Raw genomic sequence first — 16,345 nt, forward strand, 5'->3', positions numbered from 1 at the left:
GTTTTATAAAACAATTGGAAAATTCAACTAAATATTAGTTTCAACTATATAACTGCAAACTAAGTCAATGCAGTTTTTTTCATTTTTTTTTTCTAAACTTAGGCAGAATGTGTTACTTATAAGACCACTGCTATTTCAATGTTAACCCTGAATTTCTATTTTTCGTTGTACAAATTTTTGTATCTCGTTATAGCATTAATTTAAATACGTCTTGAGTTAATGGTAATGGTATTGGTAGGTAGGTACGAGCCGAGGATTCTGTGTCTCCTGTGGCTGTCTCCAGTTGGTGATTAAGTGTTCCATAGACTCCTCTTGATCACAGCAAAACCTGCATGAGCTTGTACTAGATAACCCTATTCTGTTAAAGTGTGTATTACAGCCAAAGTGACCTGTAAGGCTCCACAGAGCAATCTGAGGGCCCTTTTTATCTAGGGTTAGAGCAGATTTTGCTCTGTTGGTATTCAAGTCCAGAAACTTTTTGGAGTGATTAAAGCCATTTGTGTCGCCCCAATATTCCCCTGATTTTTATTTGGATCAATTTTTTGGTTTCCTGTTTTAGGTGGTTTGGTACAATAAATAGCCCTTCTGCCCCTTTTTTGGTATAAAAGCCTGCCTTCTCGTTTCCCTCGTGTCCCTCATATTCTGGTACCCAAATCAGTGGGACCTGATTATGAGTGGCCAGTTTGTTGAGTGCATTGTTACACTCTATTAGGACTTTTGACTTGAATGTGAAGCTATTCAAGGCTTTGAGAACCGATTGATATGATTTCCACTGTTTAGATTATGGCGAAGAGCTCCGCATGGAAAATCGTGATATCTGTACTTAGTGGTAGGGATATGTGTGCTCTAGGTCCCACTATTCCTGCTGCTACTTCTTGTTGGAGCGTTTGGAACCATATATGTACCATTTTTGTGACTCATCATTTAGCCCCATTGGCTTAGTGTTCCACTCTTCCCTAGACGGGAAGCTAACCTTGTATCTCTTTATAAAATTGAGTACGGGTTCCGTGTGGTCATTCGCCTGGGCTAGGCATACTGCTTGTTGAACCCTGTTCAAGATATTAAGGAGTGCAGTAAGAAATCCTGGTTTAAGTTTTTCTTTCATATGAAAAGAGAGTGCTTGCATAGCGGCTTCCTCTTGTACTGCTAAATGTAGTGGTGGTAAATTTTAAAGCGCTTCCATGGCAGCAGTTGGGGTAGTTCTCATGGCCCCTGTTATGCTTAGGCATGCCAGCCTTTGTAGTTTACACAGTTTTGATATAGCAGTAGTTTGATATATGTATTTTAATCCACCATACCAAAGCCCCATATAGTTCAATAGATCTTACCATTTGGGTGTAGATCCAGAAGGTCATTTTAGAGTTCAGACCCGAAGATTTACACAAGAGCTATTTTGTTGTTCAAAGGTTTTTCGTTGCGTTTTTTATTACTGAGCTGAGGTGGGCCTGCCAAGTGAGTTTTTATCCAAGATAATTCCTAGATATTTAACCTCTTCCTTTAGAGGTATCTCTATTCCATTTATTCCCAGGATGGGTATATTTAGAACCCCTTTTCTGGTAAATGGGAAAATAGTGGTTTTGGGAGGGTTGATTGATAATCCCCCTCTTCGGCACCACTCCCAGGTTATATTTAAGACATCCTGCATTAAGTTCCTTCTGGTCCTTTCGTGGTTGCCTTTAATTATTACAGAAATGTCATCTGCATACCCTATTGTTTTATACCCTTTATTATTAAGGGTTTTTTGTACCAAATCGTTAGCCAGGATAGACCAGAGTAATGGTGGTAGTAGCCCCCGTTGTGGACATGTGGTGTTTTAAAATTTTCTGCGAATGGCGAGACATACAGTTTTTCGCCGCCTTCATACGGCTGATGGTATTTTATGAGGCCTTTTTCATGGCCTTCAATATAGTTAGGTAAAGGGTAAAGGGTCTTATTGCAAGAGGAGGTATTTTCCCGTAAGTAAAAAAAATGGTTTCGTTTCTTGTGTTGCACGTAGCGCCATTTTGTTGAAAATAAACGTTGTCTAGATCAATACCATCCAATTCTAGCCACAAAAAATCGTTAATCATCTCTCGATAGCGCAATGCATTCACCATAACTGTTGCTCCAGCTTCATTTTCGAAATAGTAAGGTCCAATACCTCCGCCGGACCATAAACCGCACCAAACAGTCACACGTTGAGGATAGAGAGGCAACAATTACTCTTGCATTTTCTGAGCCCCAGATCCGACAATTGTGCTTGTTGACGAAGCCACCGAGGTGGAATTTCGAATCATTTTTATGCATTTCAACGACCCAATCAGCAAAGACACGACGTTGTTGATGATCAGCCGGCTTTAGTTCTTGTGTTTACTGCACTTTATAAGCCTTGAGACCCAAATCTTTATGCAAAATACGGTGTACGGTACGTTTGTGGAATGTCTAATTCCAAAGAACGACGAGAAATGGACAAAACTGGGTTTTCTTCAACACTTATTGAGCGACGTTCACGGGTTTTATTCTTCACATCACTAACTTGTCCCAACAGCTCGAATTTTTTCACCAATTTCTTTATTGCGGTCCGACAAGGTGCTTCACGATGACCCAAAAATGTTCGAGTTTTACGAACCGTCTCTGCGAAATTTTCGCCATTTTTGTAGTGAATTTTAATAATTTCTCTGTGTCGTTTAAGCGTGTATCACTCCATTTTTATAAATGGCGTAGTAAGACCACCACGTAACACCAGTTATTGGAAACCCCTGTATATAATTGGCACTTACACCCCTTAATTAGTGTTCGATCGAGCGCCTCCTCCAATTTGCGGTGAGTGGCTTGAAGTTTCTCCACAAATGACGGGACTTACAGTTTCACGCCGCCTTCAAACGTCCGATGGTATTTTATGAGGGGCCTTTTCATGGCAGAAATGTGTAGTCAATACAAGCGTAGGTTAGTAAAAAAATAATAATAGAAACACTTTTATAAAACATTCTTTTTTTAACCATTACGATCGCCTCATTTGGAGGTACATTTTCCGGATACGTATTTTTTTTATAGTGTAAAAATTGCCCAAGCCTTGCATGCCACACTTCACTAAATGCATTGCTTCACCCAATTATTGCAATTGAATCGAACAGCATTCGTTGCGTATACGCAACAACAAAACCATGAAAATTTGAGCAAAATGCGAAGCTATACCACAATGAACCTAGAATTTTTTCAAACGTCAGACAGTTGCAATACGATCGCTAAGTGGACAACGGCTACGCAGCAAAGCGAATAATGACTACCGAGTATTTAGTAATAAATGTTAAGCAAATGTGAAAATTGTTTCAACTTCTTCAAAGAGAAATGCATATGTAAATGTATAAGTTGCTTAAGAAAGTCACCTACTAAACAAAAGATTGTAGCAGGTAAATTGAAATAAATAACTGAGAAATTTAATCAGCAACAGTCATGGGTTTGGATTTTCTGGACGAGTGGTTCTTGTCGCAAGGTAAAACAAACACCTCCTTCATATGTTCACCCACGCCCTATCCACAACACTTACAAGTTGAAGAATTACATACTGACCTCAATAAAATTTGAAGCTTGAAAGTGAATGCTTGTGAGTTGCTCCAACGAGTGTGCACGCGCGTTATACCGTTAGAGTTAAAAACAAGAAGCAAAAACTCCAAACGGAGCAGCAAAAAAAAAATGCTGCTTAAAAGTCAACATTAGCGCATTTGCTAATTAATTACAAGCCAGTCAGAGCGGCCTGTCAAACGTTAAATTAAGTATCTGAGATTTCCGGCGAAACGAGCGCCTGTAGTTTTGTGAAGTTTTTCCTTAATTTCGTTGGAAAAGCAGTTGCAAAAATCGAATACAGTAAATTGAACTTGCGTAATTTTAATTTGGTTTCGCTTTTTGCATTTGCTTGTTTTTCTGCATTTGCCTTTTTTTTTACACTCACTCACTGCTATCAGCGCGCATTTTATTATGCAGTTTTTTATTGCAGTGACTTGCGATGTTTTTACTTTTCCTTTTCATTTTCCACTTTTTACGTTTTATTTACTTTTCATTACTCTGTTGAATTCTGCTTTCAAACGACGCGCGTTGACACTTCGCGTAATTCACAAAGTAGTTGAAAATATTTTATTTAATTTCCAACAATTTTTACTAATTAAGCGCCAAAAATTTTTGAATTCTTGACTTTTGAACGAATAGAAGAATGAATAGTGAAACGCAGTACTTCGGGCTAAAAATCGAGAAGGAAAATTAGTTGCTCCATGCACGTGAAATTGCATAAATGTTTCCTCGGATTGCAAAGTTTCGAAGATGTACAAATGGACATTAATATGTGCAGTTAAATAGTGAAGTTCCGAAAAATACTATTAACGATTTTTTGTGTAGAAAGTGGAAGCACTTATTCGAAAATGGATGGGTTTTATGTAACTATACGCAAACATTGTATATCCCAAATAGATATCAACTGGCCCTATCGCATAGAGATTCAGTGTGAGTACAAGTAAATATGAGTAAGTTCAATAAGAGTGCCGTTAATTGCATGAGATATCACTTGGATATCAAGAGATAAAACTTTATTATTTCAATTAATGTTCGTTAGTGAAAACGTTGTGCGATGACCTTTCAAAGTTCACCCTTCATTATTCAGTAAATAGTCAGCCAACATCCTTATGTCAAAGGAACACCAGATCGGCTGAGAACATCCCCGCTGTCTGAGAAAGTGTCCGAGGCAGTCAATTCCTAGCCGTACAAAACTCGTCCTTTCGGAGACTCATATATATGGTTGTTCAATAGGTGCGCTTCAACTTTTTTCCGATAGGGAGGGCGAACGACGCAATATTTTTTTATTTTTCGCTTGTCATTTGTAAACTTCATTAGTATACATTTCATCATGGAACGCTACACACTTGAACAACGATCGTGCAAATTTTTTATGAAAATAATCGTTTTGTTGCTGCTACTTTAAGAGCATTACGGCCATTTTACGGTCCATTTAACAAGCCGTCCCGTTTTGGGGTTATGTGAAGTCATTGGTCTACAGTAACAAACCGGCGACGATTTGTGAGCTCAGAGCCAATATTGAACGCGAAATTGCTGGAATCTCGGCCGATTTATGCAAAAGAGTGGTCGATTGGACTTCGTAAAACGTGCACGCGGTGGTCATGCAAAAGAAATCGAATTTCATACTTAAATGTATATGTTCAAACTCGATAATAAAAAAAAAATTAGTTAAAAAAGTCAAACCGTTTGTGTTTTATTCAAAAAAGTTCAAAAGTTGAAGCGCTCTTACTGAAAAACCCTATATATATACATATATAAATGGCGCTTACACCCTTTATTTGGTATTTGACCCAGCTCATCCTCCTATTTGTGGTGAGCGTCTTGATTTTATTCCACAAGTGGAGGGACCTACAGTTTTACGCCACCTTCGAATGGCAGTTGATTTTTTATGAGGCGCTTTTTCATGGCAAAAATACGCTCGCAGGCTTGCCATTGCCAAGCTTACTGTCGAGGATAATACCTTGTCTGAAATCACCAACGCAACGCCCCCTATTGAGGGAAGTTGAACTCTGGGTAATTTATATTTCCTCGCTCCGTCTTGAGAGGATTCACCAACAGGTCGCAATCTGTTACCCATCTAACAACTACGTTCAGATATTCCTCCATCAAATTGTACAGAGCATCCACAAGTTTTCCTCTTACAATTAGTGCCACGTCATCCGTGTACGCAATCACCCTGCAGCCTCTTCTCTCCAGCTCTTCCAGCAATTCATTCACATCGACAAACCAGAGAAATGCTTAGAGAACACCACTTTGCAGAGTGCCATTACTCACCTGCCGGCGGAGAAAGATGCCGCCCCACTCTGCCACGACTATTCTGCCGCTAAGCATTCTCTAGATAAATCTGGTAAAATCGGTTCCGACCCACAGTTTACCCAGAGACAGAAGGCGCCCACTGCAAGCTCTCGCAGAGACTCCTCAAAATCTTTTGCAATTGTATGCAGGGCAGATTCCACCGATCTTCCCTTACAATAAGCATGTTCGGTATGCGACGAACGGCCCTGAAGGATTTCGCTTCTTGTATGCTGGTCAATCAGTCTCTCAAGAGTTTTCAGAAGAAACAAAATGAGAGACTGATTGGGTGGAAGTCCTTAGGGGAGACAGGCGCGCGCTTGCCTGCCTTGGGTATGAAGACAACCCATTATCTTGGCATATAGCCCCTGGCTATGCAGCTCGCATAGATAGGGCTCAGCCAACGGCATGATGCCTCCGCAGAATGATGCAGTTGGACAGAAATGATGCTGTCAGGACCAGGACCAGGCGACTTTAAGTGCCTAAAGGAGTCAATGGCGAAAGCTAGGCAGCGCTTATCCAGCAACCAGCCTCGGCTTCGAATGCGGATTGATATACTTCCCAGGCCCGTGCTACTAGATGCGGGGCTCGTCGGGAAATGGGCGTCGAGAAGTAACTGCAGTGATTACACGCCGCACGTCGTCAAATGTCTAAACCTGGAGGGGTCATGGCAGCCCTCCACGTTTGGTAGTTACGGACCAACTCATTCGGCAAGGGCGGCCTGAGACTTCAGCTTAGAGAATTTTACATCAAGCCTTCAAGTACCTGCACTAGTACAAAACCCAAATGACCCAGGAAATTTGATTAACATAGAGGAAAGGGAGCCTTAATTTGGGCTCAAAATTGGTATTAAGCATAAACGAATGGAAGGTAGGGTTATCTCTAACAGAGGTCCACATTAGGTACGATTTGTCCACATTAGGCTTTATGTTGAGGGACTTTTTGAAGCCGTAGATCTGTGTCAACAGCCGCAATCAACTAGCAGCACAGTAACCATTAATTCGGTGAAAAGAGTCAACGAAAGAGGAGAAAAATAGATCCAGATTCATTGCAAAATATTGAAAATTGAGCGAGTGACCGCGAATCTCCGCATCGTCTCGGAAAATGATTCCGGTGTGCATCTTAAAACGCATTTGTTACAGAAGATATTTCTCGACGCATCCTTCCGAGCAGTTTTTCAATTTTTCAGATTTTTTTTAAGATTAATAATTCTTATAAAAAACTCCCAAACTAGCAAATATTTTATTACAAGTTGCTTAAATATTAAAGAAAATTCCTTAATTTTCCGATAAAAACCCAAACACTTTTATTTGAAAAGCTTTTAAGCCCAACAAAAAATTAAGAAATAATAAAATAAAATTGCGAAGTCATAGAAGAGCTTTAGAAATGCTAATTATTTGCGAATATATTTTTTTTGCAATAAAAAGAGAATAAAACGCAAGCAAATTATTGCATTAAAAGTTTTGCAAAATATTTTCATAAATTAATTATGGAAAGTTTTTTGCAACTCCTATAAAAATTTAAGAACGCGAGTTTTTCTTTAAGCTAGTAATTGTTTCATTTTGAAAACCAACCGGTAACCTGCACCACATAGTGTTTTTCCTATCACAAACAAAACTGGTCACTGCTAACTAATTTTTCAAGGTGTCCTCCTTTTAGTTCCACGCGCTTCATTCAATGTTTCTACATTATTTTTAAGTTTTACGAATAAGAAGATTTGTCAAAGCCCTCAAAAAATGTGTTTTTTCATTGAGGATTTCTTCATTTGAACTAACTTCTTGGCCCTTATAGATTTGTGAATTGAAATCACAGGCTTGTGAATTTATAAAATGTATGCTAAGGAATCTTTCCAGCTGCGCTTTACCCATAATTTCACTTCTGTACGATTTTTGCATACAAAAAATTATTCGCAGAATATAGCGGAACTATTTGTATTTTCTTCGATATATTGTGCGTTCAACAAATGATTTTAATCGCGAATAGAAGCACGTGTGCTAAAAAATAAAATGGAATCTTCGATCGCGTATAAGAGGCATATTTTGTATTTTTTTAATATAATAAAAGTGATAAAAATGGAGAGGATACCGTGAGTGTAAGGACTGCGCAAAAGTGGTTTTCAAAATTCCGAAGTTGTTACTGCGACGTGGAGGATGCCCCGCGCGCTGCTCGTCCTGAAGTCTTTAACTCCGACGCCTTGCTGGAACTCGTGGAAGCTGAGCCAAATTTAACAGTCGATATGATAGCTCAGAGGTTAAATTCATCGCATGGAACAGTTCACAGTTCACAGGTACCTGGTTCAGTTGGGAAAGGTTTCAAAGCTGGGAAAACGGGTTCCGCATAGACTTTCCGTGGCCAACCTTCAGCAGAGAGTGAATGTGTGTTCACAGCTGCTGTAACGGCTTGGAAATGAAAGTTTTTTGAACCGTATCATTACTGGTGATGAAAAATGGGTCCTTTACAATAATCCTGTTCGCAAATGAAGCACCAGATCCGACGCCTAGAGACGGCCTTCACCCCAAGAAGATGCTCCTGTCTATTTGGTGTGATATGACCGGTATTGTTTATTATGAACTTCTGGAACCAAACCAGACGATAACTGCTGATTATTATTCCCATCAGCTATCAAACCTGAATGAGGCACTTAAAAAAATCGACCGTCTTTAGTGAATAGACGCAAAGATTTGTTTCACCAGGACAACGCAAGACCTCATACCGCAAGGCAAACATTAGGCAAGGTGAACGAGCTCGGATGGGAGCACCTTTTCCATGAACTTCAATCCCGTATGAATAACAAGAACTACTCCTCAAAAGAAGCTATAAAAGGGATATCGAAGCGTATTTTGGCTACATGGGCAAAAAATGTTTTGAGCAGGGAACTCAAAATTTGCCGAAACGTTGCAAAGACATTGTAAATAATGAAGGAAAATATATTATTGATTAATAAATACTTGAAACATATTTTTTATTAATTTTAAAACCGCCTTAAAAAAACGCACGAACTTATGGACTGAACTGTGGCCAAATTTTATACGCAAGCAAAATTATTTTTTTATTAAAAATTTTGTTTCCAAAATATTTTTATAATTTCCTTTTTGAAAAAGTTCACCGACTTACACCAACTAAATTTTAAAATAGAAAAAATAGGTTATCTAATTTTAAACTTCAGAACAAAAGTTTGTTTGATTTTTATACAATAATATGCGGCGCACCCATGATTCAATTATTAAAGGTTTGCTCACTTGTGACATTAGAATTTTGACACTTCTTACAAAAGGTCGCATTTAAGAAGGGCGTAGAAAGTGGAAAAATTAAATACCTTTTTGGTAAAAATGGTAGCAAAAAACGTTTTCTTTTTACCTAAATTATAACTGGTACAAACAGAAATTGCCAGGAATGATATTAAAAAAATGTTATTAAGTAAAACCCAGATTGATATTTTGAGAATTAGTTTTTAAATTGAAAACTGATCACTTTGTTGGGAAATTTTACCAATATGAAGTTATTATATTACCTAATGCTATGCCCACGTAAGTTTGGAGTTTTGACCCCCAAGTCGCGATTATTCATTTCTAACTACTTGACAAACTACCACGGGCATGAAACACCAAATGATAGAAAATGTTGTTTGTAATAGCAGAGGCTCCTCGACAGGCAATGGCACAGCTCGGAGTGTATTTCTGCCATGAAAAAACTCCTCATAAAAAGCCATCCTGTATTTGAAAGGAATTGGACTCAAATTGTCAAAACGTCCATCTTTCACGTTCATTGCCCCAAAAAGATGCTTTTTGATATCCTGATTTAAGCTGTATGTCAGTATGTTTTCCATATCGTCTTGGTTATTCACATACCGAGCAAGTGCTTATACACCCTTTTGAAAACGAAATGTTTTTCCTACAAATTTTACATTTCTTCCACTTTTGCTAAACATTTCTAGAGTTAACAACCCAGTGTCTTGCTAAGGGAGCCGATTTGTCAAGAGGTAATGAGAAAGCTGCTTACTGAGCAAACCTTTTATTATTGAATCATGCGGCGCACCTACTTAAATAATTAAAAACGAACAAACACAAACATGAAAACTTACGAATCCACTGCTGCGCTTGAAGTTTTACTCAAATTCAAACCAATTTATTTTATAGGTTCACAAATATGAATGATAGCTCAAAATTCAAATAATCCAGCAAACTCAGGCACACATTGTTTTCAACGCACATGTTGCACGTTTTGGCACATTTGTATGTATGTATGTGTACACATATGGGAAACGGCGCATATGTCGCTCGCTTGCTTGCTGTGTGAGTTCTACTTTTCAAATTAAAATTTCCAATTTCATAGCGGCAGCAAAACTGCAACTCAACAGCAACTGAGCTTCAGTTGCAATTTTTATTTAATTTAATTTTATTTTTTTAACTTTCTTTTTAAAGTCAGTTATGTGCGTTGTATGCAAAAATTGTTTGAGGGAATTCCGAGAAATAAACTCAAATGAAAATGCAAACAGATTTTGAAATTATCTCAATATTGCTGGCAATAATACATCAGAAATATAAACAAAGAGGCTCGAGGCTCGAGGAAAAAAGCATTTCGTTGGAGCAAATTTATACTTTTCTCTAGCAATTTGAGTATTGAGTTTGAGTACTTTTGAAAAATTGAGGCACGACGAAGAAAGCAATTCGAATATTCACAATTTTTAGTTAATTGGAAGCCGTGGGCTGCTGTGCACCGGAGAAAAATCTTACGTTCACACTCCACTGTTTGTTGGGTGCATATTTGTTAACGAAAAGAATGATTCAAAATTCTAGAAAAATTCAGCAATAAAACAAAAGATATTTGCGTAAAATATTGTACTAAAATTGAAATGTGATGTGATGTGTATGATTTGTAACAGTACTAAAGACATACGTACACATTTTTTTGGATTTTGTGAAATATGTGAAAGCGAAATTTCGTTTTGAAGCAAGCAATGGAAAACTAGTGAAATCGCCTAATTTGAAATATTTGAAAATTAAAAGACTGCAGAATTTTACAAATTCAACAAATTCAAAAACACCTGCGTTTTTACTACGTAGTCGCCTCTTCGTAGCGCAACAGCTATTTTTTGTTTTTTTTTTTATATCTGCTTTTGCACATTAGGGTGCATCACTTGCCATACAGAAAAAGAAAACCGTCACTGTTTTTCTAACGGAACTATAAAATTTATTATACTTTAAGACAGCCGCCAAAAAAAATTTCAGAAAAATATTACGGTTTACGAAAGCTGCACCGAATTGAAAGTACCTTCACACATCTCATTACATGCATGAAGGGTCTTTCAAAAGCGAGACCTAGAAGTCAGTAGTGAATAATTGCTAGACGGCACCTTTTTTATGTAGTAGCCAGATGCACAATTTTACACGCTAGAGCAACGCGTTTAAGTTATTGAAACTTATTATAAAAATGGTCGATCTTTAAAAACAGCATATCGCAAAATTCGTGATCTTTTTGGTGGAAATAATCTTCCGAATGAGTCGACCATTCAAAAGTTGGTGAACAAATTTTTTTCGGGGATAGGAAAAGGACTGACAAGCCAAAAACTGCACATTCTGTTGAGCATATTGTTGCTGTAGCGCAAAGTGTTGCAGAACAACCTTCAAAATCGCGATATCGATCATCATTTCGTTTAACATCGATATCCGATATCTCGACGCTCTCAACAATTAGGCATTCACGAATCGATTCTTTGACGAATTTTACCTGTAGACGACGTGCTCGTTGTGGACAAATTTAAATGATGTATTGTACATTTCCACATACCATATAACTGGCCATAAATGGCCGCAGTAGCCAAATCGGCTCGAATCTCAGTGCATGAAACACCAAAATGTAGAGAAATGTTCTAAAAGCGGTCGCAATGGTAAACCTTCAAGTGTATTTCTGCCATGAAAAAGCTCCTCATAAAAACCATTTGCCGTGCGGAGTTGGCTTAAAACGCACGGCATAAATAGGAGGCGGAGCTCGGTGAAACACCTAACAGAAGTTTACACGCCAATTATTTATTTTATTTATTTGTAAATATATAAATGTTTAGCGCCGTAGTTCGAAAACAAATATCGAACCTTGAAAGAATCTAACTGCTTATGTGTTTTATGAAAAACAAAAAAAAAAATATTTACACCTTTTCATGCAGAACTTAAACTTAAAAGTTCGCCTCTATTATCTCAATGGATTTTTGGAAAAAATATTTTTAAAAACTAATTTTATTTATGAAAAACTCGATTTTTAAGCGCTTTTCAAATCGTTCCAGCTCAAGGTTAGGTTAGGTAGTGATGGTTGCCCAGAGAGTGGGTCCACTTGGACGAAAGAAGTTTGGTTCATCCTTTGTGATACCATTGCAAGAGGGGAGAAAGAGGTGAAGGAAAAAGGACGATAGGGCAAAAGGGAAAGGGGTGGGGAGGGTTGAGTGCTTGTGGACTATGAACGGTGACTAGTCTGCGGTTGTGTTAGCCTCTTTATGCTGCTGATGAAGTTCATCAGATTTTTGTTATCAAGACCTGCTATATCAGCAGATGCAGAAAATAAGTGGGAACTAAGATGCTTGCATCTTAATCCCGCGAGAGCTGGGGAGCTAAGGAGCAGGTGCTGAGATGATTCCACCTCATCCTCCATACAGCTGACGCGGGCAGTGCCCCGTGAGGATGCCCACGAAATTTGAAAGGTGAGATTTGGCATCTTTAGAATATCCCTCGAACGCCTCCTATCCAAACGTGGCCAGAAGGACTTCGCAACCTTACACACTCGTGTACTTGACCAGCGCTCACTAAGTTGGTGCAAAGCCCATCCTTCCAGGAGTAGAGCACTCCAGCTCAAGTATATCATAATATTTTTCCAAAATATTTTGGCGCAAGTCTTAAAATATAATAAATTTTATGTTTTCGTTGGAAAAGCTGGAATCTTTTTTTTTTTTTTGGTGACGCACCCTAATGTATGTGGTACCTATGTATGTACGTATGCAAATGTATTTTTATTTTCAAATAATCATTCAGCGCTTAGATCGAAACATTTGCAAATTCACGTACAAACAAGTCGCCCAAAATTTATTTGAAATATTTAAATTTAGCGATGATATCGACGACAAGACAACAAAATATATTTCCTTCGATGTAGAGGAATTAAAAATTTCAACAGCGCTGCGCTGAGCATTTACAAATTTCCAAATACAGTATTTGCATTGCAATCGAAATTAATGATCTATCAAATTTGCGTGGATTTCAAATAAACTGCTGTGCAGCGAAAATGGCAGATCGAAAAGAAAGCAATGCACCAACAAGGCAGTGGATAAGAGGAAGAAAAATCAAAAAAAAAATTCAAAAACTGAAAATTTAATAAACAAGCGGAAAAAGGAAAAGAAAAATGCAACGATTAATTCAATTTAGCAAAGTTCGGAGAAAGCCACCAAAGCGTAATAAATAAATCGCTTTCACAGCATTTTCACAAATTATTTTCAATACTTTTTTTTTCGTTTTTATTTATTGCATTTTTATCAACAACGCCTTTGCATAGTTGTATTTTCGTAAAACTTCATAAAAACACAAAACTAACGAAATAGAATCAAAAACAACTTGTTCGTTTTGGAGCTGGCATGCACACACCGATACACACACACACAAATGTATGTATTGTAGCTGTGTAAGCCTATACAAACGCACATCCATAAGTAGATTCTTGCAAGAAATGAAAAATGCAAAACGTAAACTAAAGAAACGAACCAAAAGCGAGAAATTGTGCACGAAACAAAAGCAAAAGCATAATAATAACAACAACAACAAGGAGAAGAAAATTAAAAGTCGAAAGAAAAGCGACGTACAATTAAAACCGAAGCAAAAGCTAACACAAATGGAAACAGAAATTAAAGTGTATGAAAAGCAAACGATTGAAAGGAATGCGCAAAAACGCGTGGAAAAGTGTTGGAAAAGCGGCGGCCAACAGAAAAAAAAAGAAAACAAAGGCAGCAGCAGCAACAGTGGCAACAGAGAGACACAAACAACAAGAGGCTAAAATTAAAAAAAAATTTTTTGTTTTTCGCCTTTTCTCCGTTACTCAAATATTATACATATATATGTGTGTGTGTGTTTATACCGTTAGCGGGTGAAGCGGGGTGGCAATGCTGGTAGTGGCATCTGTTAAAGCACAAAGCAAACGCTTCACTTTTCAACGTTTTTGCGTCCCTCTTGGCTTTGCTTTGCTTTACACTTTTGGCGAAAACGTTGGTCTTTTAATAACAATATTTTTACTTTTCTATTTGTGTTGATTTTTTGTGAATTTTTTTTTCGCACAAACCGCCAGAAATGTATTTAGAAAGATATTTACCAACTGTTTGATTGTAAATTTAAACAATATTGCCAGTTGAAATGAATTGAACAGGTTGAAGGCTAATTAGGTACAGAAAACAAAAACAACAGACTTATATTTTATACATATATGTATGTATGTCCACTTGCTTTTACATATGACAAATGGAGCAAAATTATATTATTTTAGCATACAACAACTATGCTACGAAACCCACCACTTTCACAGTGCAGCGCACAAGGTTATATTTGTATGTAAAGTAAATTGATGAACCGAAATCAATTTTCGATTTTTCCACACGTTTTTTTGACAATAAACGACTTTACATTTCGATGTCTAAAACGACTTTACGTTTCGATAATCAAATCGGGTTCTGCACGAGCTTCCAGTTGTTTAGAAAATTCACTTTTCAGACTTACTCCGCTCAAATCTTTACGCCCACATGTGAAAAGTGCCGAAGTTATTTTAAGAGTATCCTGATGTAGTGGTTAACATCCATCGTGATCAAAAGGTTCCCGGAATATACATTCTGTCAAAAAAGTACCGAGAATTGTTCAATAAAACGCAAAATAATTGTTTAATCATCAAAATTTATTTTGTCGCCTTCAAAATAGGTTCCATTCGAAGCACTACACCCGCGCCAACGATTAGTCCAGTCATCGAAACACCTTTTAAACACCTTTGAAGAGAACTTCTTCAGTTCCTTCAGCGAATTCTCCTTAATAGCCTCTATCAACTCATAGCGACGGACGCGGAGTGGCAATTTAAATTTTGGGAAAAGGAAAAAATCATAGGAAGCTAAGTCCGGTGAATACGTTGGTTGTTCTATGATATTTGTCAAGTTTCTGGTCAAAAAAGTGTTCACAATATGAGCCTTGTAAGACGTGCATTATCATGGTGCAAGATCTATGAGTTTTTTCCACAAATTGGGCAGATTCTCTCTCGGACATCGCTTAACTTCCAAATAATATTCTTTATTTACCGTAGAACCATTTGAAACGAACTCCGAGTGCACCACACCATGAAAATCGAAGAAAACGAGTAGCAAGACTTTCACTTTTGACCGACTTTGACATGGTTTTTTGGGTTTCGCCTCATGTGGATAACGCCATTCAGCCGCCTGGTTGCATGTTGACTGGTTTGCATGTCAAACTCATATACCCGCGTCTCATCACCTGTTATGATGCACTGGATAAGTGTTGGGTCCGAATTCACTTGCTCAAACATGTCTTCAGGCACCTTCTTCCGATGAATTTTTTGAAAGAAATTCAACACTCTTGGAACGAGTCAAGCAGCCACGCGCCTCATGCCCAATTGCTGGTATAGAATGTTGTGTATTGATTCGTGAGACACGCTAAGGCCACGAGCTAACTCGCTCAAACTTAAATTATGGTTTTCCAGCACCATTTCCTTTACTTTGGCGACGTTTTCATCCGTTGAAGACGTTGATGGGCGACCAGATCGGGGCAAATTGGCCACCTGCAAAAGCCTTATACCACTCGTAAACTCGAGTTTTTGATAAACGCTCACGCTCAAAACCTGCGACACTATAGAGGACAGTTGTACCAACCTTCCAGCAAAAAAAAATTTAGATTCCCGATATTTTTTGACAGTTAATTCCTCAAAAACGATATTATTGCCTTCAATGTAGTCTCCATCAACTGCAACGCACTTTTGCCAGTGTTTGATCCAACTCTCGAAACATTTTTGAAACTTTATTTTCGATATAGCCTTCTTTTCGATGGTCTTTGATATTGTTTTATTACCTCCTTTCAACTGCTAAAACGCGTTCCTCGATCAAAGAGAAAAAAATCGCACAGAGCCTTATCAGGTGAACTCGAAGAAGGCTGTTCGTTTCGTGCTTGGTCAAAAATAAGGATAAGGATGGCATTGTGCGAGGGTGCTTTATAATGGTGGAAAATCCACGAGTTTTTTTCCCCTCGAATCGTTTCTTTTTGGACAAATTGCTTCACTAAACGTCTCACAACACCCAACTAACAGCGTTTTTTGCCTGCCTTTCCTTCTGGCAAAAACTCGTGGTGTACAATGCCCAAAGTGGTCACGTCATCGTCATGGGTTTGGGAACTATTGATTTGTTATCGATGTAAATCTCTCGAAAAGCCTTTATTAAAAAAAAAAAACACCTAACTAGCATGAAAATACTGTTAAAAAATTTAAGAAATCGGGA

General features: G+C 37.9%; 1 protein-coding gene across 6 annotated transcripts in view; it reads left to right on the top strand.

The window, feature by feature from the left end:
* The first annotated feature begins 3,216 nt into the window (after positions 1-3,216).
* The window catches only part of LOC128863468 (glutamic acid-rich protein), a 65,749-nt gene continuing 52,620 nt past the window's right edge, over positions 3,217-16,345 (top strand). Inside the window, exon 1 of one of the 6 annotated variants that reach the window (XM_054102693.1) lies at positions 3,217-3,389. In XM_054102693.1, the coding sequence (XP_053958668.1) occupies positions 3,284-3,389 (106 nt within the window). In that variant the 5' untranslated portion in view covers positions 3,217-3,283. Of the gene's footprint in view, positions 3,473-10,533; positions 10,674-16,345 lie in introns of those variants that run through there. The other 5 variants (XM_054102699.1, XM_054102649.1, XM_054102641.1 and 2 more) reach the window with 5 other exon arrangements.

This window comes from Anastrepha ludens, chromosome 2 (genome assembly GCF_028408465.1).
Source record: "Anastrepha ludens isolate Willacy chromosome 2, idAnaLude1.1, whole genome shotgun sequence".
Classification (NCBI taxonomy): Eukaryota; Metazoa; Arthropoda; class Insecta; order Diptera; family Tephritidae; genus Anastrepha; species Anastrepha ludens.